General features: G+C 44.9%; 1 protein-coding gene across 4 annotated transcripts in view; it reads left to right on the top strand.

Annotated features, from left to right (window-relative positions):
- Window positions 1-21,512, top strand: part of LOC124721874 (sarcolemmal membrane-associated protein-like) — a 351,987-nt gene that overhangs the window by 210,391 nt on the left and 120,084 nt on the right. For all 4 annotated transcript variants that reach the window (XR_007006401.1, XM_047247014.1, XM_047247016.1 and 1 more), the window contains one exon: window positions 13,404-13,553. Coding sequence is in view for 3 of the 4 variants with exons in the window: in XM_047247014.1 (XP_047102970.1) it covers window positions 13,404-13,553 (150 nt within the window). In the remaining variant the exon portion in view is untranslated. The remainder of the gene's footprint in view (window positions 1-13,403; window positions 13,554-21,512) is intronic.

Below are 21,512 nucleotides of genomic sequence, written 5' to 3' on the forward strand. Positions count from 1 at the left end.
GCCACATCGCCTGCTCCTATCCTGGGGACCCATGGCTGCCCTTACTCAGTGGTCTGGCCTGGCTCCTGCCCTTCCAACCTTTCTAATTTTCTTGTCCTTTTACATCTGTCATTGGTGTACTGTGACATCATTGTTTCCTTTCTTGGGATTTTGTCAACTCGTCTGTGTTGCTGATTTTCTTGTGGTAATGGATGATGAGGGAACACTGTTGGGATGCAGAGGGTGCCTCTCCCATCACATAACATGTCCCAGGGCATCAAGCTGCTTTCAGTTCACCCACATTACCCTATTACCCCTCTCTTACTTCTACTTAGTTCCATCTCTTGGTTTTCTTGATTCTTGGATACAGTCAGGGTCCTCAGGATTTGTCTTCTGTCCCCTTCATCTCTGAGGACTCTTCCTGGCTTAATGAGGGGTTGATGACCTTATAGTTTGGTCCCTTCAATCTCACCAGTCCAGTCAAATGCGATGGAACCTCACATTTCCAAACTTTCTTTTTTTTCTTTGAGACAAAAGTCACAACTTATGTAGGCGTGGACTAGGACAACAACATGTTGAACTCCATCAATACAGTTGTTATAAGTAAAATATATCCAGAGAAACAATAGTATTTTTTTGCTTCATATGAATTTTTTTGTTATGTTATTTTTATTGCTGTGTTATTTTTATTGCTGTGTTATTTTTATTTTTATTGCTGTGTTATTTTCATTTTTATCGCTGTGTTATTTTTATTTTTATCGCTGTGTTATTTTTATTTTTATCGCTGTGTTATTTTTATTTTTATCGCTGTGTTATTTTTATTTTTATCGCTGTGTTATTTTTATTTTTATCGCTGTGTTATTTTTATTTTTATCGCTGTGTTATTTTTATTTTTATCGCTGTGTTATTTTTATTTTTATCGCTGTGTTATTTTTATTTTTATTTTTATCGCTGTGTTATTTTTATTTTTATTTTTATCGCTGTGTTATTTTTATTTTTATTTTTATCGCTGTGTTATTTTTATTTTTATCGCTGTGTTATTTTTATTTTTATTTTTATCGCTGTGTTATTTTTATTTTTATTTTTATCGCTGTGTTATTTTTATTTTTATTTTTATCGCTGTGTTATTTTTATTTTTATCGCTGTGTTATTTTTATTTTTATCGCTGTGTTGTTTTTATTTTTATCGCTACTGAGTAGGAAACTGATGATTTCATTGCCTCCCCAGCCATTCAAACTAATGCTAGACATAAGTTCATGATTGTTGTCAGCCATGTGCAAAGCCAGAATAAAACAAGAAAACTGTCATAAGTAATAAATGTCTGTGGGTTAATGTTGGTAAAGTAAACACTTGTTGCAGTTTGACTAAAATGTGCAGGTATCACAGGAGCTGCTGATTCTTCATGATCTTGTTTCATCATTTCTCTGGCTATCTCTGCTTTCCTGTGGTGAATTTTGAGTGAGTTTTGGTGTAATTCTTCATTCCTCTAGTCATTTTGTGTTTTGTGGTGTAACATATTGCACATATAACATGTCTTCTCTCAGTTTCTGAAATCTTAGCTGTGGAATTATGCTTCACACAGTCGGCTGGTCTGTAAAATTGGTTAACTATACATTTTGTTGATAAACAATAGTCTTGCATTCCTAATGACGCCAGTGTACCTGAAAGTAAACCAGCAAGGCCTTAGTCATTAATGTTATTGCCAATAATTTGTATTTGTTTCCTGTTCTGTCTGATTAACAACTAAAAAATTAGAATCTTTAAAACAATCTCAGGTCTACTCACACTATCCTGGAATAGTGGTAGCTCATAAATTAACATTAGCATTTAAGGCCTTATTAGTTAGACAGGGCCTATTTTGGAGGAGCAGTTAGTTTGTTATTTTCCTCATAACTTTACCACTCCAACATCTGCTTCTTCTTAAAGGGAGTCACAAGCAGAAAAGGCAAAATCGCTATGATTGCTGGATTCAGAGAGCACTTTCTGCAAGATACTAATCTGGCCTTCCCACTTTATTCATGTGCAGGCCATGATTTGTGTATCACCATCTCACAATTCAGCACCTGGTAAAGCAGAGAGATGATTTTGTTTCATTCAATAGCAATCCACTCAGCATGTGGCTGACAGCTTATTTCATACAGTTCATCTTTTATATGGAAATCTAAGTTTCCAGTTCCTCCGCAGGAAATAACTGTCTGCAATGTATATCTTCCTCCAGATGGTGCAATACCCCTGAATGTATTAGCTGCACTACTTCTGGGAGACTTTAATGCCCATAATAACCCCTTGTGGGGTGGTACAATGATTACTGGCCGAGGCAGAGATCTCGAAACTTCACTGTCTCAGTTCGACCTCTGTCTCTTAAATACTGGGACCGCCACACATTTCAGTGTTTCTCATGGTAGGTACTCGGCCATTGATTTATTGATTTGCAGCCCAGGACATCTCCCATCTATCCACTGGAGAGCACATGACGACCTGTGTGGTAGTGACCACCTCCCCATTTTCCTGTCACTACCCCAGCGTCAGGCACACGGACACCTGCCCAGATGGGCTTTCACCTCTGCTGTCACCGCTGAATCTCCCCCACACGGTAACATTGATGTGATGGTTGAGCAGGTGACTAGCATAATTGTTCCTGCGGCAGAAAGTGCGATCCCTTGCTCTGTAGGGTGCCCGCAGTGTAAGGCCTGTCCCTTGGTGGTCGCTGGAAGACGCTGAAGCAATAATTAAGGAGCGTGAGCGAGCTCTACAACGGGATAAGCAGCACCCTTCCCTGGAGCACCTCATAGCCTTTACGCAGCTCCATGCCCGTGTTTGTTACCTTATCAAACAATGGAAGGAGTGGTGTTTGGAGAGATACAACTCCACCATTGGGTGCCACATGTCACCTTCCCAAGTCAGGGCAAAAGTCAAACGTCTTTATGGGTACCAGGCCCCAACAGCTGTCCCCAGTGTTACCATAAATGGCGAGTTATGTACCAACGCAAACTCGATTGCCGAGCAACTTGCTCGAGCCTCTGCACCGGAGAATTACGCCCCAGCCTTTCGCACACTCAAACGGAGGCTGGAAGGGAACGTCCCCTCATTCACTACATGCTGCAGTGAATCCTATAGCACCCCATTTACAGAGTGGGAGCTCCTCAGTGCCCTTGCACATTTCCCCGACACAGCTCCTCGGCCTGATCGCATCCACAGCCAGATGATTAAACATCTCTCATCTGACTACAAGCGACATCTTCAACCAGATCTGGTACGATGGCGTCTTTCCATCGCAATGGTGTGAGAGCACCATCATTCTGGTGCTCAAACTCTGTAAAAACCCACTTGATGTGGATAGCTATCGGCCCATCAGCCTCACCAACATTCTTTGTAAGCTGCTGGAACAGGGCAGCGTCAGCCAGGGTCGCTCTACCACTGATAATCTTATGTCCATTGAGTCTGCCATCCTAACAGCCTTTTCTATATGGCAACACCTGATTGCTGTCTTTTTTGACTTACGTAAAGCATACGACATGACTTCGTGACTTCATTGTATGGTGGGGTCTCCAGGGACCACTCCTGATTTTTATCCAAAACTTCCTGTCGCTCTGTACTTTCTGTGTCCAAGTTGGTGACTCCCGTAGTTCCATCCATATCCAGGAGAATGGAGTCCCGCAGGGCTATGTATTGAGTGTCTCTCTATTTTTAGTGGCAATTAACGGTCTAGCAGCAGCTGTCAGGCCCTCCGTCTCACCTTCTCTGTATGCAGACGACTTCTGCATTTTGTACTGCTGCTCCAGTACTGTCGTTGCTGAGTGACGCCTCCCGGGAGCCATCCACGAGGTGCAGTCATGGGCTCTAGCCCATAGCTTCCAGTTTCGAGCCACAAAGTCGTGTGTCATGCACTTCTGTCGGTGTTGTACCGTTCACCCAGAACCCACACTTTACCTTAATGACGATCCACTCACTGGGCCCAGAGCTATTGCAGCCTTCCTTTTTTCCAGGGCTGCATTTCCTTCCGCTTCCCCTCCTTTTCTCTCCTTGCTCCTTCCCCCTCACCCTCTCCTCTCCCTCTCTTGGTGTCCTTGCTTATGTCGGCCCCCACTATCCTCCTGGTTATGTTGGTTTTGCAATTTAGCTTGGTTGCGTAATCACCTCCTTTCGGCACCCCCTGGTCCCCCCCTCTGGGGTTTGACCTCCATTACTAAATTTCTCTTCCTTAGTGTGAGCCATTTGGGGAAGAGCGCCTTACCTAGTGTCTCCAATGTGTGCCCTCCTAGTTCATTCCACCTTTTCTTTCACATCGTTGTCTGATGCTAGGGTGCATAGCCAGCACAGTAGCCAGCACGTGTGGTGGGGTCGCTGTGTACCCTTTTGGTTGAGCCCCCTGAACACACAGGGATCACACTTCTGATACCTGACCTGTGACCACCCCATGTAAGCCTTGGAGTGGTTGCTCGTCATCCTGGAGCATCGGAACTCTCGGCAATGGCCGCCGTGCGAGACGGCCCTTGCTGTGGCTGGGTGGCGCTCGTGAGGAGAGCCCCTGATCGGAGTGTGTGGTATCAGGGCGGACGCTATGCAAATGAAATGCATACAGGTCCAGAACTCTGGCCGTTCTTCTGCGGCCATCTCTCTGCGTGCAACTGGTTCTTCTAGTGCTGCTTCTCCTGCCCCTTCGGCCTTCCCTTCCGTGGCTACCCCCTGGGAAGAGGGTCAGGCCTGTCGGCTAGGGACAAAGCCTTTCCCCCGCTATCTGGTTTGCACGAGGGCTGATGGGGATACTTTCAGCAATACCATACCTTTATTCTTTGTGGAACACATTCAAGCCAAATTTGGCGAAGTGGACTCCCTGAGCAAGATGCGGTCGGGTTCATTGCTAATCAAAACTGCTTCAGCTAACAAGTCTGCAGCCGTTCGTGCCTGTACCCATCTTGGCACAATTCCTGTGTCCATCACCCCCCACCAGTCTCTAAATATGGTTCAAGGTGTGATTTTTCACAGGGACCTCATCCTTCAAACTGATGAGGAACTTCGGGACAATCTCGGATGGCGGGGTGTTCACTTTGTTCAGCGTGTTTAGAAGGGTCCTAAGGACAATCGCATTGATACTGGTGCCTTTATCCTGACCTTTGAAGGGGATACCCTCCCTGAGAAAGTAAAGATTATGGCTTATCAATGTGATGTGAAGCCATACATCCCACCCCCTATGAGCTGTTTTAAATGCTTGCGTTTTGAACATGTCTTCCTGCTGTTCGCATGCCCCTCTCTGTGGTGACTGTGGATGTCCACTCCATGAGGGGAGTCCCTGTGTTCCCCTCCTGTTTGTTAATTGCCATGGCAATCGTTCTCCACGTTCACCAGATTGCCCAGTATATAATAAGGAAAAGAAGATACAAGAGTATAAGTCCCTTGATCGTTTAACCTACACAGAGGCTCGTAAGAAGTATACACGTCTTCACCCTGTGTCCATGATGTCTAGTTATGCTTTAGTTACATCTTCACTCCTTCCTCCCCCTTCCTTACCCCAATCCCGGACCCCTCTCCTCCCCCCTCCCTTGCAGCTCCCACACCTTCTCCTCTGGGCGCTGCTCCCCCTCCCCAGCCAGAGAAGTGTCCCACTCCTTCGGTCTCTGCCGGTCAAGGGCGCCCCTCCCTGGATGCCCCTTCCTGGCACCTTCCAAGCTAAAGGTGTGCTGCCACGCGACGACCGCGGGCTGTCGGCCCCCAGGTCGCCCGATCTCTTTCTGTTCCCAATCTTGCTGCAGCTGGCTCCTTTATGCCACACAACCCTCCTCAATCTCAACCTGAAAAGAAGAAACATAAGTCCCAGGACAAAGAGCCTCTGGTGTCACCAGAGGTCCCATCCCAGGCTTTACGACCAGATTCTGACCTGTCGTTCATGGATGTCGCCCCCTCCTTGTCTGTGACTGGTGGTGACCCGGTGGTATGACTGGCCTTAGCCTGTTCAGACCCCATTTAAATCATCGTTCTGTGGTTATCCAATGGAACTGTAATGGATACTACAGTCACCTTCCGGAATTGAAATCCCTTATTTCGTCTTATTCTGCAGCTTTTGTGGTTCTACCGGAATCTCATTTTACTGATGCCCACTCACCAACCCTCCGTGGGTTCCGTGTTTTCTGTCAAAATCGGGTCAGACCCCTGCGGGCTTCTGGTGGCGTTTGTACGTTGATCCGTACAGACATTGCTAGCACGTGGGTTCCTCTTCAAACTACATTGGAAGCGGTGCTGTTAGGGTCCACCTGGACTCTGAGGTCACAGTTTGCAATCTTTATCTCCCTCCTGACGGGACTCTTACACCTGCTGCCTTACCTGCCCTTCTTCAGCAGCTTCCTCGTCCTTGGGGATTTTAATGCTCATCTTCCCTTGTGGGGCAGTGCATTTCCATCCAGACGAGGTCTTCTCTTAGAGCAATTTATTACAGACCACGACTTGTGCCTTCTTAATGATGGCTACCCTACTCATTTCAGTGCCGGTCATCGTACCTTTTCTGCCATTGATCTTTCTCTTTCTTCTTCCTCTCTCCTCCCTTCATTACACTGGTCGCCACACGACGACCTTTGTGATAGTGACCATTTCCCACTGATTCTGTCTCTCCCTTCTCGCTCCCCGATGGACAGGTTGCCTCATTGGTCTTTCCAACGCGCCGATTGGCCTCTATACACTGCACAGGTCGTGTTTTCTCCCTCTTTGTTGGGTTGTATTGATGACGTCCTACGTGACGTGTCTGACGCGATTGTTTGCGCTGCTAGCCTTGCTGTCCCGCGCTCATCTGGACCATTTCGTCACCGGCAAGTCCCGCTGTGGAGTACGGCCATTGCCATTGCCATTGCCATCTGTGATCGCCGTCGAGCTTTGCAACACCTTAAGAGGCACCCATTCGTTGCCAGCCTTATTACCTTTAAATGCCTTTGCGATAAAGCCAGTTATTTAATCAAACAGAGCAAATGGATATGTTGGGAACGATTTGTTTCTTCCCACGGTTCTACTGTCCCTGTGTCACGGGTATGGGCTACACTTCGCTCTCTCCAAGGTTGCCATCGGCAGTCTACCCTCCCAGGCCTTCACCTCCCAGATGGCCTTTGTACGGACTCGTTAGTTCTTGCAGAACATCTTGCGACCAATTTTGCAATGGCATCAGTATCAGCCTCCTATCCGGCTGCTTTCCTTTGCCAGAAACAGCGGGCCGAAGCTTCCGCCTTATGTTTTACCCCTTGTCAGTCAGAATCTTACAACAAACCTTTTACTGAATGGGAATTTCTTTCCGCACTTTCTTCTTTTCATGATACAGCCCTTGGCCCAGACTCCATTCATAACCAACTGCTTCGACATCTCAGTGCTCCACAATGGCAACATCTCCGGGTGTTTAACCGTATCTGGCTGCAGGGTGACTTCCCTTCTCAGTGGAGGGATAGCATCGTGGTTCCTGTCCCTAAGCCTGGTAAGAACCCCCTATTTGTTGACAGCTATTGGCCAATTAGTCTGACAAATGTTGTTTGCAAGTTACTTGACTGGATGGTAGCTCGTCGGCTCAATTGGATCCTCAAATCTCGGGATCTATTATCCCCTTACCAGTGTGGCTTCCGAGAGGGACGGTTTCTGATTGATCATTTACTTCGCTTGGAATCCGCAGTTCGGCAGGCTTTTTCCCAGCGCCGCCATTTGGTTGCAGTATTTTTTGACCTACGCCAGGCCTATGACACGGCCTGGCGCCATCACATCTTACTTACACTTCATCAGTGGGGTCTTCAGGGCCCACTCCCGATTTTTATCCGCCAGTTCCTGTTCCATCAGTCATTCAGGGTTCAGGTTGGTACTGTTTTTAGTTCTCCACAGACCCAGGAGACGGGCATCCCACAGGGTTCTGTCTTGAGTGTACTTCTTTTCCTCATTGCTGTTGATGGACTTGTGGCTTCTGTTGGTTCTTTGGTCGCCCCTGCCCTGTATGTGGATGATTTCTGCATTTGAGTTAGTTCCTCTTCGATGGCCTCCGCAGAATGGCAGCTCCAGGGAGCTATACGGCGTGCCTCTGCATGGACCCTCTCACACGGGTTTCAATTCTCTCTTTTAAAATCGCGGGTGGTCCCCTTCTGTCACCATACTATGATCCACCCTGATCCAGAGCTCTATCTCAATGCACAACAATTGCCTGTGGTCCCACAGGTTCGTTTCCTAGGTCTTCTTTTTGACAACCAGCTCACTTGGCTAACCCATATCAGACTTCTGGAGGTAGGATGTTTCCGTAAACTCAATGTCCTTCGCTTCCTTGCCCACTCCTCTTGGGTTGCAGACCGCTCCCTCTTTATCGTGCTCTAGTTCTGTCTCACTTGGACTATGGTTGTCAAGTTTATGGTTCGGCTGCTCCTTCTACACTGCACATGCTGGATCCAGTCCACCATCGTGGCATCCGTTTGGCCACTGGTGCCTTCCCTACTAGCCCTGTTGATAGTCTCCTGGTTGAAGCTGGGATCCCCCCCCCCCTTTCTGTTCGGCGGTCCCAGCTTCTGGTGTCTTATGCACTCGCTGTCCATTCCTCTTCCATTCATCCTTCCTATTCTCTCCTGTTCCAAGACCATGGATGTCGCCCACTTGATTCCCGCCCTCGGGCGGGTTTACCGGTTGGGCTCCATCTTGCGTCTCTTTGCCGTGATTTTCAGCTTCCTTCTTTGTCCTGTCTTCCTCGCTCCCTCCCCTCCCTCCCCTCCATCCCCCCCTCCCCCCCCCCCCCCTGTTAGTTCCTCGGCCTCGAATTCGGATGGAACTTCGCCGAGGTCTGAAAGATTCCATCCCCCTGATGGTGTTCTGTTCCTTTTTCTGCCGAATTTTATGGGAGTTTCGGGATGCTGTTGTTTTTTACACTGATGGCTCTAAATCTGCTGTTCATGTAGGATATGCCTTCATGTCTTCTGTTGGAACGGAAAATCATCTGCTGCCACCTACATGTGGGGTGTATACTGCGGAATTGATGGCAATTTCCCAGGCCCTTACCTTTATTAAACAGTCCCAACACAACCACGTTTTGTTATGTACAGACTCAGTGAGTGGCCTTCTGGCTATTGACCGGAGTTTTTCGCGCCGTCCCTTGGTCTCTGCCACCCATGACCATCTCGCTGATATTCACTGTGCTGCTTGTTCCGTTGACTTCCTTTGAGTCCCTGGCCATGTGGGTATCCTGGGTAATGAGCTCGCTGATCGTTTGGCTGGGGGGAGCAGTCACTTACGCCCGTTTTCTGTAACCTCTCCTGCAGCGGATTTACGGCTTCACATCAAATCCCACTTCGCACAATCGTGGGCCAACTCTTGGGAGGCTACTTCCCTGTCTAATAAACTTCGTGCGATTAAGGTGACACCAGGACCATGGCGTTCTTCCTTTCAGCTCTCCTGAAAGGATTCAACCACAATGTGTCATCTCCGCATTGGCCATACCAGGCTGAACCATGGTTTTCTTTTGCGTGATGAGCCACCCCCACTTTGTTGTTGTGGAGCCTTCCAGTCAGTAACCCACATTTTGGTTGAATGCCTCCTTCTTTTGGCTCTGCGTGCTAAGTACAGGCTCCCCTGCACTTTACCTTTGATGTTGGCTGGTGATTCCCGGATGGTCGACCTGGTTCTTGGTTTCCTCCGGGAAAGTGGTTTTTATTCTCAGTTTTAAGGTTTTTAATCTCTCTCTGGTGTTGGGGCAGGGCGGTGAGTGTTAGGGTATCTCCCACTGTAAGCCGTGTTTCGAGATTACCGACTCCCCTCCCTGACCGCGATCCTCTTTTCTCCCCTTTTACTCTGTTTTTATTCTTTTGTAGGATTGCTTAGTCTCCTTTTCCCATACGCACTTCTACATTCTAGCAGTTGCACCTTTTAAGTCGCAGGTGGTCTTGCCTCTGCTGCTTCAAAGGTGGGATGTTTCCTGCCTCCATCATAGCGTTGGGTTCTCTCTCTTGCTGAGTTCTCTCATTTTGTTTTTACCATTGACAACATGACTGCCCTTTTACATTTTGTAGCCTTTTCCCTTTTATCGTTCTGACTTTTCTAGGTATCACACTATCGGAATGGACCACATTTGAAACAAGGGACTGATGACCTTGCTGTTTGGTCCCTTCAACCCCAACCAACCAACCAACCAACCAACCACTCACTGTAGTGGAGACATATCAGTTCCTACGACTGGTTTTTGACACTCAATTGACTTGGCTCCCTCATTTTCGTCAGCTTAAGCAGAAGTGCTGGCAGCTCCTCAATGCCCTTGGTTGCCTGAGCAACATCAATTGGGGTGCAGATCGCTGTATGCTGCTGCAGCTCTACAGATCCCTTGTCCAGTCCCGAATTGACTATAGGAATGTGGTTTACGGTTCGGCAGTGCCTTCAGCATTGCATTTACTCGACCCTATGCACCACTGTGGGGTTAGATTAGCAAGAGGAGCTTTTAGGACGAGTCCGGTGACCAGCGTACTGGTGGAGGCTGCTGTCCTTCCACTGTGCAGATCAGATGTGCGCAACTGCTCACCAGTTATGCACCACACATTCATAGTTCCCCTGAGCATCTGAGTTACCGTCTCCTTTTCCCGCCCGCGACAGTCCATCTCCCGCACTGGTAGCCCAGATCGGGGCTAACGATTGCGGTTCACGTGCAGTCCCTTCTCTCCGAACTAGAGTCCTTCCCTTTACCACCTCTACTTGTGCTCCATTCACATACACCTTCATGGTGTACACCTCGGCCGCATTTTCGTCTCGACCTGTCCGCTGTCACTTCCTCTCGATTCTTGACTTGTTCTGGGGCTCTGAAGTGGCTTACACCAATGGCTCAATGGCTGATGGTCACGTAGGCTTCACATATGTTCATGGAGGATATGTTGAGCAGCACTCCTTGCCAGTTGGCTGCAGTGTTTTCACTGCAGAGCTGACGGCCATACCTCGTGCTCTTGAGTACATCCGCTCATGCCCTGGCGAGTCATTTCTCCTGTGTACTGACTCATTGAGCAGCTTACAAGCTATCGACCAGTGCTACCCTCACCACCCTCGGCTAGCGTCCATTCAGGAGTCCATCTATGCCCTGGAACAGTCCTGCTGTTCCATGGTGTTTGTGTGGACCCCAGGACACGTTGGAATCCCCAGCAGCGAACTTGCTGACAGGCTGGCCAAACAGGCAATACAGAAACCGCTTCTGAAGATAGGCAACTCTGAAGCTGACCTGTGTTCTGTCTTGCACCGCAGGGTTTTCCAGCTTTGGGAGACAGAATGGCATAACATCACACACAACAAACTGCATGTCATTAAGGAGAATATGAATGTGTGGAAGTCTTCTATGCAGGCCTCGGGCAGGGAATCAGTTGTCCTCTGCCAGCTCCGCATTGGCCATAAGTGGCTAACGCATTGTTACCTACTCCGTCACGAGGACTCACCTCAGTGTCGCTGTGGCTCCTGAATGACAGTCGTCCACCTCTTGCTGGACTGCCCACTTTTAGCCGCTCTGCAGCAGACTTTTAACTTTCCCAGCAGCTTTAGTTTTACGTTTTATCCATGAGAGTGGGTTTTATACTTCTATGTAGGTTTTAGCGCATGTTCTTTGTCCCTCCATGTCCTCCACCCTAGTGCTTTTAGGGTGGAGGTTTTAATGTGTTGCAGAGTGGCTGGCTTGCTCTTTTTATTCTTGTGGTTGGCCAGTCACTGTAATCTGCTTTCATGTTTTACTCCCTTCTGTTTCTAGCGCCTCTGTGTTGTTTTCTTGTCCTCTTTTGTTCCTTTTAGTATTCGTTGCCTTCCCTTCGTTCTTGTGGCTTTTCCTTTCTTTCTGTTTTGTGTTATATGTTACGTCCATTTTATTCTCACCCTTGCGGCATTGTTTTATTAGGAACAAGGGACCGATGACCTTGTAGGTTTGTCCCTTCTCTCGCCTTTAAACCAACCAACCATCTTGTTCCCCCAACTCTTAAACACCTGATCTTTTTGATCAAAATCATTGCACAAAGCTCCTAAGCTTTCTGTTACCTGGCTTAACTTCGCACTAGGCTCAAGATGGTTTTCCTGTAGCTTTTTACCTATTTCCCCTGCCGTGACTGCTATTGAGCAGCATGTCTCTTTTTCTTTCTACTTCACTTTTATACCAACTTAGCCTTAAAGTTGCTCCGAAGAGTCTGCTGCACTCTGCTTTGCTCTTTGCTCAAAGGCTGGTTGAAGCTCTTCTGTTTCAAGTAACAAGTCTAATTGACTGCTAACCAGAATTTGAAATATGATTCCTGAAGTTTTCTTCTTTTGCTTATTACTTGTCACCTGTTCTCAGTTCCCATTGTCTCTTCCCCCTGCAACCAATCACATTCAGAATATGCCACTTCTCATTCTGGTGGAGGACACAAATCTTTCTTTCCTGTTCCATGATTCTCTTGTCTCTACTGCATAATCTACATCTGCATGGGAGAGCCTCATCTGGTACTTTACTAGCTTCCACACTTCAATCACCCAAGTGAAACACCAGCCTACTGTCCTGATAAGTTTCTCCAGTACTAACCAACCTGTGGCAACATCCAAATTTATGACACACGACATTTGTACGATAAACTAAAAATCTCGACACACACTTAAACAGTAATAAAGTAAGAATTAACAAAAATCATGGAGTGCCCATCTAATTTGTTGGCTTCACCACACTGATCTTTGCTGAACTTAAGTATTAGCTATTAGAGGACATGAAATGAGTAAAAACTAAAAATCAGTATATTTTTAACAATAGTCTTAAAAGGCAGTATCAGGAAATAATGAAAAGCACTGTAATGTATCCAAAACAACACATGTTCTGCAACTGCTGTTACTGATGTCATAGAACAGTCTATGTAAATACACAGATCTTGGGCTATTCCTGCTGCCGTCAAACATCCTGTCATTAGTACAAAATAATTCAATCCTATCTCCAAAATTGAGATCATTCCCTACCTGTGGGTGGAACTGTAGTCACAACACCACTCAAATATGAGATCCTTTTACTCGCCTATGTATGTGGATTTCCCCCTGCATTCAGTTAAATCCCTTCACTCACCTATGTATGTGGATTTACCTATGCATTCAGTTAGTTACTGGAGCTGTCACTGAATTCCTGTCAATTTCTCCTACTGCTCATCTCGTTTCCTACTCTCTTCCATCACTCTGCTTCCCTTTCTATCATCCGTAACATAGACAATCATTGCCAGTCGGGCTCTGATCTTGGAAGTCAGTACATAGTTCTGATGACTGTTTCGCTGTTCAGAAGTGCTGAAGCTGATAATGTGCCCATACTTTCCATTAATGTAAAAACCATATAGTATACGTATAACTACCATTGACTGTACATTATTCAATTTTTCGTATTTGGTTGCTGTATTTGTATTGTTTAATTATCAGAATAGCTAGGAAATGTAGGATTTGGTACAGTTGTCTTATGAAATGACTCTTTTTAGGTACGCAGGTAGACCTGATTTTAGAGAAAATAGTTCCTGATCGACAGACACAAGATTATTTGAAAGATGCAGCAGATAATATAAAATTTCAGCTACAAAAGACAGAAGATGCTTTACAAGAAAGTCATGCTGAAGTGCGCCAGCTGTATGGTGAGTTGCAGTTCTTATCATCTCTACTCAGTTTGTCTCCAGTGATATTTATTATTAGGAAATGTATTTTTACTGCTCCTTCTATTCATTTGGAAGTATTTTGATAAGAGGCACACGCGAATCAAACTGATCAGATTGACAGTTAACTTTTCCTTCTTCTATAAGCAGTGCATCATTTTTTTTTTTGTCACCACACATTGTGTGTCATAGTAAGTAGATTCAGGATTGATGTCTGTCTTTAATAATTATGTTGTTTGCATTATATTAAACCCTTATACATGGAAACCTTGCTGACAGTGAAAAATTTCAATTTTTCTCTCACTGAAGCCTCTTTGAATTGTTAAGGAATTTGTTTTTCTTGAAAATTAGTGGGCTGATGTGGCTGGAGTTTGTAAACTAATCAGTAAGCAGTATTGACCCTCCTGATAGAAGCAGAATCTTAGTTGATCCCAAAGTTGGCAGATCGCATTTTGCAAAAATGAAAATATTACTGTAAGACAGTTGTAATTCACACTGTCCAAAATCAATAATTCACTTTCTGTCTGGTTACTGATTTATGTGCAAATATGATAAATCATAAAGTTATCCATAAAATTAAACCAAAAGACATAATTGCAAACCATATGGTTGTATTGTATGAATGATTACTGGGTAGGCTAAATTGCAGTGCATTTCTTAAGGTATCACAAAGGCATACAGTGAAACCCCGCTTTTACCCTTTCCAGGGGATTTCAAAAAGAAAAAGAAAAAAAAAAGTGTAAAATACGGGAAAATGTAAAATGTGAGAAATAATGTTTTAAACTGTAAAATTTACGTATAGGATGCCACCTTGCATTTTTGCACTTTCTGTATGTGCACATAACAGGCATCAAAATTCTCATGCCAGGGACTTGTTTATTATCTAATAATGGTTTATCATCTAAGAAAAACCGCTGATATAATGGCAACTGATAATTGGGAAGCAGAACTTGTTTGACTCAATTTCATACATCATTATCAATGTTTTTGGAATGCCTGCAGCTGTCATTCATTATTTAAATAACGAAACACTATATCAGTTACGTATTTTATCATGCTTAGCACAGTGAATTTCAAAAACATTTTCTCAATATCTAATGCAAATATTTATGTAAGTATTTTATGTGCTGTTTGCACATGTGTTGTTCTGCATCTCTTGAACTGTAGTCGTCTTTTGAGGTTATTCGGTAATGTGATTCCTCAGTTATGTATAAAACTACACACATGCGAACTATACCTCATATTGTTTTTTGTGTAACATCACAAAAAAATACATACATAAATATTGCACTTACCAACGAGAATAAATCCTTGAAACCTGTTTTGCTCTGCATGAGAATATACATAATTTGTACTGTGTTCAAACCAAAACCATTTGAGCAACACAAACTGAATGACGGTGTCAACTAGCGCAACGAGTGGCCAAAAGACGAAAAACAGTAAATATGGTTCCACGGAGTTGTGACGACGATTACAAAAATCACAAAACTGTACATGCGCTGTAGAGACAGTTCGGAAATCGTTGTGATTGGTCATGATACAAATATTCTTACGAATTTAGTTACTCATATCAGCGACCATGCAGAGTAGAGTTTGTCAGTGACTGGAGGTACAGCACGAATTGTTCCAACTTTTACACGTTTACTGCTTTAAATCCACTAAGTAGAGCACCCTGGTGTCAGAAACTTAAACCACATAATGTTTGTAAACACTTCTTCATGGCCAACATCATGCCAGCATCATTTTACATCAGTTTTTTTTTTTTCGCGAACATTTTTTCATAGAGGGTAAATCGCAGGAAAACTATAAATATGTTGATGCAAAATCAGGTGTGAATAATCTTGTGGACATAGAAAAATTTGATGGGAGCGATAACAAATGTTGTAAATGGCGGGAAAACGTTAATTCCAGGAATGTAGAAGTGGAGTTATACTGTATATTGATAAATATCCACTTTTGATTGTGACCTACTAGTCATTACAGCACTGTTATTCAATAATCATCATGAAGCTTCCAAAGAGAATATGGTCATGTGGCTGTATTGTACTGGTGAACAGTGTTAAAGGAGAAAAACAGAACTATTTGTACTCAGTCATTACACCTGTGTACCCTTTCCTGGGAGACATTGTCAGGCATGTAGTGGTGTCTGAAAGCTGCAGAAACTGAACAGGAAAAAAGCAGAGAAACCAAATATTATTTGTAATATGATGTGCTGATAGGTACAGGAAAAGTCGTACATACCTGAAAGTTCCTACTTGCAAAGTGGCTCTAAGAAAACAGAGGACTGTTGTTGGATTCTGTAGATGTTGGAGAAGTGTTCAACAATGTTTGATGGATTAAAGTTTAATAAATTTGTAGTCATGTAAACAAGGAAGATTGAGAGACAAAGGAATTAGACATTGGCTGTGAGCTGGTATTGATTTAAAACATTGATGATGAGTGTTGAAAATTTGTACTGGATCAGGATTCAAACCCAGGCCTCCTCTTACTTTGGATAGTCGTGTTTTTTGATCCGCAGAAGGCATATGTCACCTGACACCCTCACATCCTAATCTAAACTGCATGACTAGGATTTCCCGTGTCGCTTACCAATTTTTACACAGATTACCAATTTTTATGCAAAACTTCATACCCCCCTCGCTGTTCCAAGTCTGGGTAGGTTCAACCCTCAGCAACCAATAGGTATAGGAAAAATGGAGTTCCTCAGGGACTGATATTGACAATGGTATTGAGACAGCCACAAGGCCGGCAATCCACCCATCACTGTATGAAGATGACCTTCCACTGTACTACAGCTCTACATTGTTGTTCACCACAGAGTGCCAACTTCAGGGCACCACACAGAAAGTACAAAACTGGACCCTGAATCATGCGTATCGATTTTCTCCCATGGAAACGTTATGTTTGTGCTTTAATCAGCTGAGGATATCACAACCAGACCCAGAACTGTATCTAAGTAACCAGTTTCTTGAAGTCGTTGAAAATTTCCAGTTTTTAAGCCTTTTATTTGACAGTAAGTTAAAATGCTTACCAGACATACACCAGCCAAAGGCAGATTGCATGAGGATACTTAATACTCTTGAGATTTCTCAGCAACACCTCCTGTGGATCACCCCACACAACCCTTCTGCTGCTCTATGAAGCTTTGATGTGATCTGCCTGGACTATGAATATGTTACTTACAGATCAGCAGCACCATCAGTACTGAGCTCATTAGACCCTGTCCACCACAGTGACGTGCTGTTGCCAAGAGGAGTCTTTCATACGAATCGCATATTTGTCTTGTTGGAAGCTGGTATCCCACCACTGAGCAACTCTAAGCAAACTATGCAGTCACAATCTGTCAGATGCCTGCCTCAGCATACTTTGTTACCCAACTGTTTCACAACAAACAGTTCAGACTGTTTAGTAATTGCCCAAAAATAGATAGGCCACCGAGGGGATGACTGGAGACACTCTGCAGGGACCTCTAGTTCACCGCTCTTGTCTGCGCACATAAAGTTCTCTCTCTGTATACTTTGTTCTGTACAGATATTGTCAGGGAATGGATTCCCCTTCATAAGTCATTGGAAGCAATAGCAGTGCAGGTGCAATCCACCTCACCATTTGCAGCATGTGCCTACCTCCAGGCAGGCCATTTACTTATGTTGAATTGTCCACATTGATCCAACAACTTCCACCCCCCTCCCCCCCCCCCTTCCTTTCTCCTGCTTGTGGATTTCAACATGCACTACCCTCTCTGGGGGAGTATTACTTCGTTTAGTAGTGGCCCTGTAATTTACCAGCCTCTCACATACTACGTGCTGTCCCTTCTCAATAATGGGTTTCCCACCCACTTCAGTGCCACCCATGACACCTTTTCAGCTGTTGATCTAACAATTCCTTTCCCTAATCTTGTGGCTTAGCCACCACCACCACCACCGCCGCCGCCGCCGCCAGACTGACCGACTACCACATTAGACAATATCTCTCTCTCTCTCTCTCTCTCTCTCTCTCTCTCTATTAGCCAGTGCTGTAGTCTCTCTCTCTCTCTCTCTCTCTCTCTCTCTCTCTCTCTTAGCCAGTGCTGTTCTCTCTCTCTCTCTCTCTCTCTCTCTCTCTCTCTCTCTCTCTCTCTCTCTCTTAGCCAGTGCTGTTCTCTCTCTCTCTCTCTCTCTCTCTCTCTCTCCCCCCCTCACCCTCCCTCCCTCCATTAGCCAGTGCTGTAGTGGACCAAAGACATTGCAGTAGCTATTCAGGATCATTCATACATGTACTGATTTAAATTACATCCTTCGCAGACCCACCTTATCACTTTTAAGTGCCTTCATGCTAAGGCTCGCTATTTCCTATCTGGCTGCCTTTCTACTGCAGAAGTGACAAGTTGAAGACAACCCCTGTGTCACACCCCACCTATAATGAGCCATTCAGTGACTGGGAAGTACTTCAGGCTCTTGTGTCATCCTCAGACACAGCCCCAGGCTCCAATTCAGTTCACAGTCAAATGAGCCAACACCTATATATTCCCCAAAGGCTACATCTCCTCGTGGTCTTCAATCATCTCTGGCTTCACGGTGCCTTCCCCTCGTAATGGTGAGATAGTATAGTTATTCCAGTCCTTAAGCCAGGCAAGATCCCCACATCTCTCATCAGTTGCCAGCTGATGAGCCTGATCAACATTCTCTGTCGGCTGCTTAAAAGAATGGTTGCTGCAGATTATGCTGGGGTCATAAATCTCGGGTCCTTTTGTCACTCATCAGTGTGGTTTCCGGAAGGGACGATCCACAACCGAACATAAACGTAGGTTGGAAACAGCAGTACAACACACTTTTTCTAAATGCCAACACCTTGTCAGTCTTTTTTGGCTTGTCACCTCTTGATGTCATCACATTTTACTTACCCTCCACGACTAGGGCATTTGAGGCTCCCTACCGATTTTTATTCACCAGTTTTTATCCCCCAAGTTGTTCTGGGCTATAGTCAGCACTTCACTCAATTCCCCATTTTTCCAAAAGAACTGCGTCCCACAGTCCAGTGTGTTGAGTGTCACTCCCTTCATCACCATCAATGTGCTAGTAACCTTTATTAGGCGGCTGATCAGCCCTGCATTGCGTGTCGATACTTCTGCATTTGGTAATACGGTCCCATTTCTTGGGCTTTCTTTTTGGTAAAGAGCTAACATGACTTCCCCATATTCATCAACTGAAGACTAGCAGCATGTGGATGCTTAACACTGTCTCATTGCCCACACATCTTGAGTTGTGGATCATCCTACTCTTTTCTGTATTTGCCAAGCCTTCGTTTTGTCCCAGCTGGACCATGGATGCCAGGTTTATGGCTCTGTGGCTCCATCAGCCTTGAAACTGTTAGACCTAGTCCACTATTGTGGGATGTGGCTGACCACTGATGTCTATTGGACTAGTCTCATAGACAGTCTCTTTGCTGAAGGGGGGATATTCTCTCTTCAGATTAGATGGAACCAGCTATTGGTCTCGTATGCAAACACCATTAGACAATTCAGTTATCATCCCCTGTCTCTCATTCTCTTTACATATAAGGGATGCTGTTCCCCCAGTTCCTGCCCTTTGGTGGGATTACCAGTTGGAATGTGCTTCACTTCCCTCTACCAAGATGTTTATCTCCCATCTCTATACTGTGCTCCCCATGCTTTCTCATACTCCCTCCATCAGGCCACAGATTAGGATCATTCCCTTCAAGGTTCCTAAAGTCTCGGCTGCCCCCCCGTGATCTTTGGGCATCTGTTTTGTCTAGTTCTTCAAGATTTCCTGGATTCTACCATCTTTTATATCAGTGGCTCTAAAACTGTGGATCAAACGGGATATGCCTTTACATCTCTTACCATTACAGACTGCCATTCGCTTTAGGGAACATGTAATTTATATATTACGGATCTGACAATTGTTAGCAGATCCCTCCATTTTATTAAACACATGTTCCTTGGCCGTGTTTTAATACATACTGACTCAGTGAGCAGTCTCCAGGCTATTGACCAACACTATTCTTGCCACCCATTGGTCTCCGCTATTCAGGACCGTCTCGCTGACCTTCCTCATGCTGCCTGCTCAGCTGTTTTCCTCTGGATGCCAAGTCATGCGGGTATCCCGGTGAATGAACTAGCCATCCGTTTGGCTAGAGGAGCATTTACTTGTTCCTCAGTTGCTTTGCCAATCCCTGGTGAGGGTTTGCGGGTGCACGAGATCTGTGCTCACTTGGAAATTGAACTATATTTGGTGGGCTACTGCCCCATCAAATAAACTCTGCCCAATCAGTGAGACCACTGCAGCATGATACTCTTCTTTCTGTTTCTGCTGGAAGGAAAACACAAGTCTCACATTGTCTCCACATCATTCATACCACCTTAATGCATAGTTTTCATTTGTTTAATGAGCAACCACCACATTTTGGCTGTGGAGACTTGAAGACAGACCCAACCAGAGACTTACAGACAGTAGCTCGTAACTTGATGGAATGCACCCTCCTTTTGGTGCCCCATACTAACTAGGGGCTTCCAGATTCATTACCTATAATAAGTGAATATTTCAGGGATGGTTGTATGGTTTCTTCGTTTCTCCTGTGAAAGTGGTTTTTTATTCTCAGTTATAAGGTTTCAGTCTACCTCCGGAACGGGGCAGAGTGTTTGGGGAGTGGCATCTCCTGCTGTTTGCTAAGTCTCTGTGGGATCTCTGACCCTACCTCTGTGACCAGGCTGCTCTTTCATCCCTCTTTCACCCTGTTATCTTGCTTTTATTATTGTCAGTACAAAGATGTACAATACCTTCTTTATCCATCTTGCGTTTACTGTTATGAATTCTCATGCCTAGCTCAGAAAATGTTCTCAGTGGATGTCTCTGCTTCCGGATGCACCACTCGTGGATTGAGGGACTGATGACTTCATTCTTTGCTCTCTTAGGCGCCCCAACCAACCAACCAACCAACCACAAAGCAACAACAAAACTTCCTGGTGTTTCAGCACTTTGTGATGCTTCAGTCTACAAGCTTCCCAAGTGAAGAAAAAATATGTATTCATGATATACACTGAAGGAATTTACAAGCATGTTGAGCTGGTGATGGTACTTTTTTTCTTAATCTAAAGTTTTATTATTGTGTTAACAATTCTTCATTATGATTACACATTTTGCGAGATAAATAAAATGCAACTTACTTGCATATTCCTGAGCTTTTCATTAGAAATTTTAAGAATCTAGCAAGTGTTTTGTTCCTTGAAGTAATAAGTGTTAAAGGGTCCTCAGCCTGCCTGTAGTGAGCACATTTATGCTGCAGCATTGCTAGTTGCACATTGCCAGCAAGAGGCATTGGCCAGCCATGTGGGTGCACTTAACAGGCAGCTGCATCTTGCTCAGTGGAGTAGCATATTTACTTCTCATTAGAAGCAAATGGGATCATTCATGTGCACATGTTCACAAAGAGCCGTGCAGATGCAAGCGTACCTCTACTTGTGTAAGGGGCAAGCACAAGCAGGCATCGATTAAGCATAAGGCGCACAGGTGTTGAAATCGCCTTATCTGTACCAATTTTACAAATTATTGCAAAGCAAAGGGCAAGTTTCCAAGGGATTCATGGGTTATGTACATCAGCATACATACTATGCAAGCTTCGGTGTGGTGTGTGGCGGAAGGTACTCTGTAAGACTACTAGTAGTTTTCTTTCCTCTTCCACTTGCAGATAGGGCAACAGAAAACAGACCTGACTATATGCCTCCGCCTACTAGTGCTGTTCCTCAAAAAGAACATCGCCTTCCCTCCAGGGACTCCTATTTGCTTTCCAAAGCATGACCATAACACTTATGTGTTGTTTGAATCTACCTGTGACAAATCTAGCAGCCCATCTCTGAATTGTTTTGATGTCTTCCAACTGTCTGCCGGGATGGTTCCTTTGAAAGGGCACGGTCGACATCCTTCCCTAATCCGATGAGACCGATGA

This window comes from Schistocerca piceifrons, chromosome X (genome assembly GCF_021461385.2).
Source record: "Schistocerca piceifrons isolate TAMUIC-IGC-003096 chromosome X, iqSchPice1.1, whole genome shotgun sequence".
Classification (NCBI taxonomy): Eukaryota; Metazoa; Arthropoda; class Insecta; order Orthoptera; family Acrididae; genus Schistocerca; species Schistocerca piceifrons.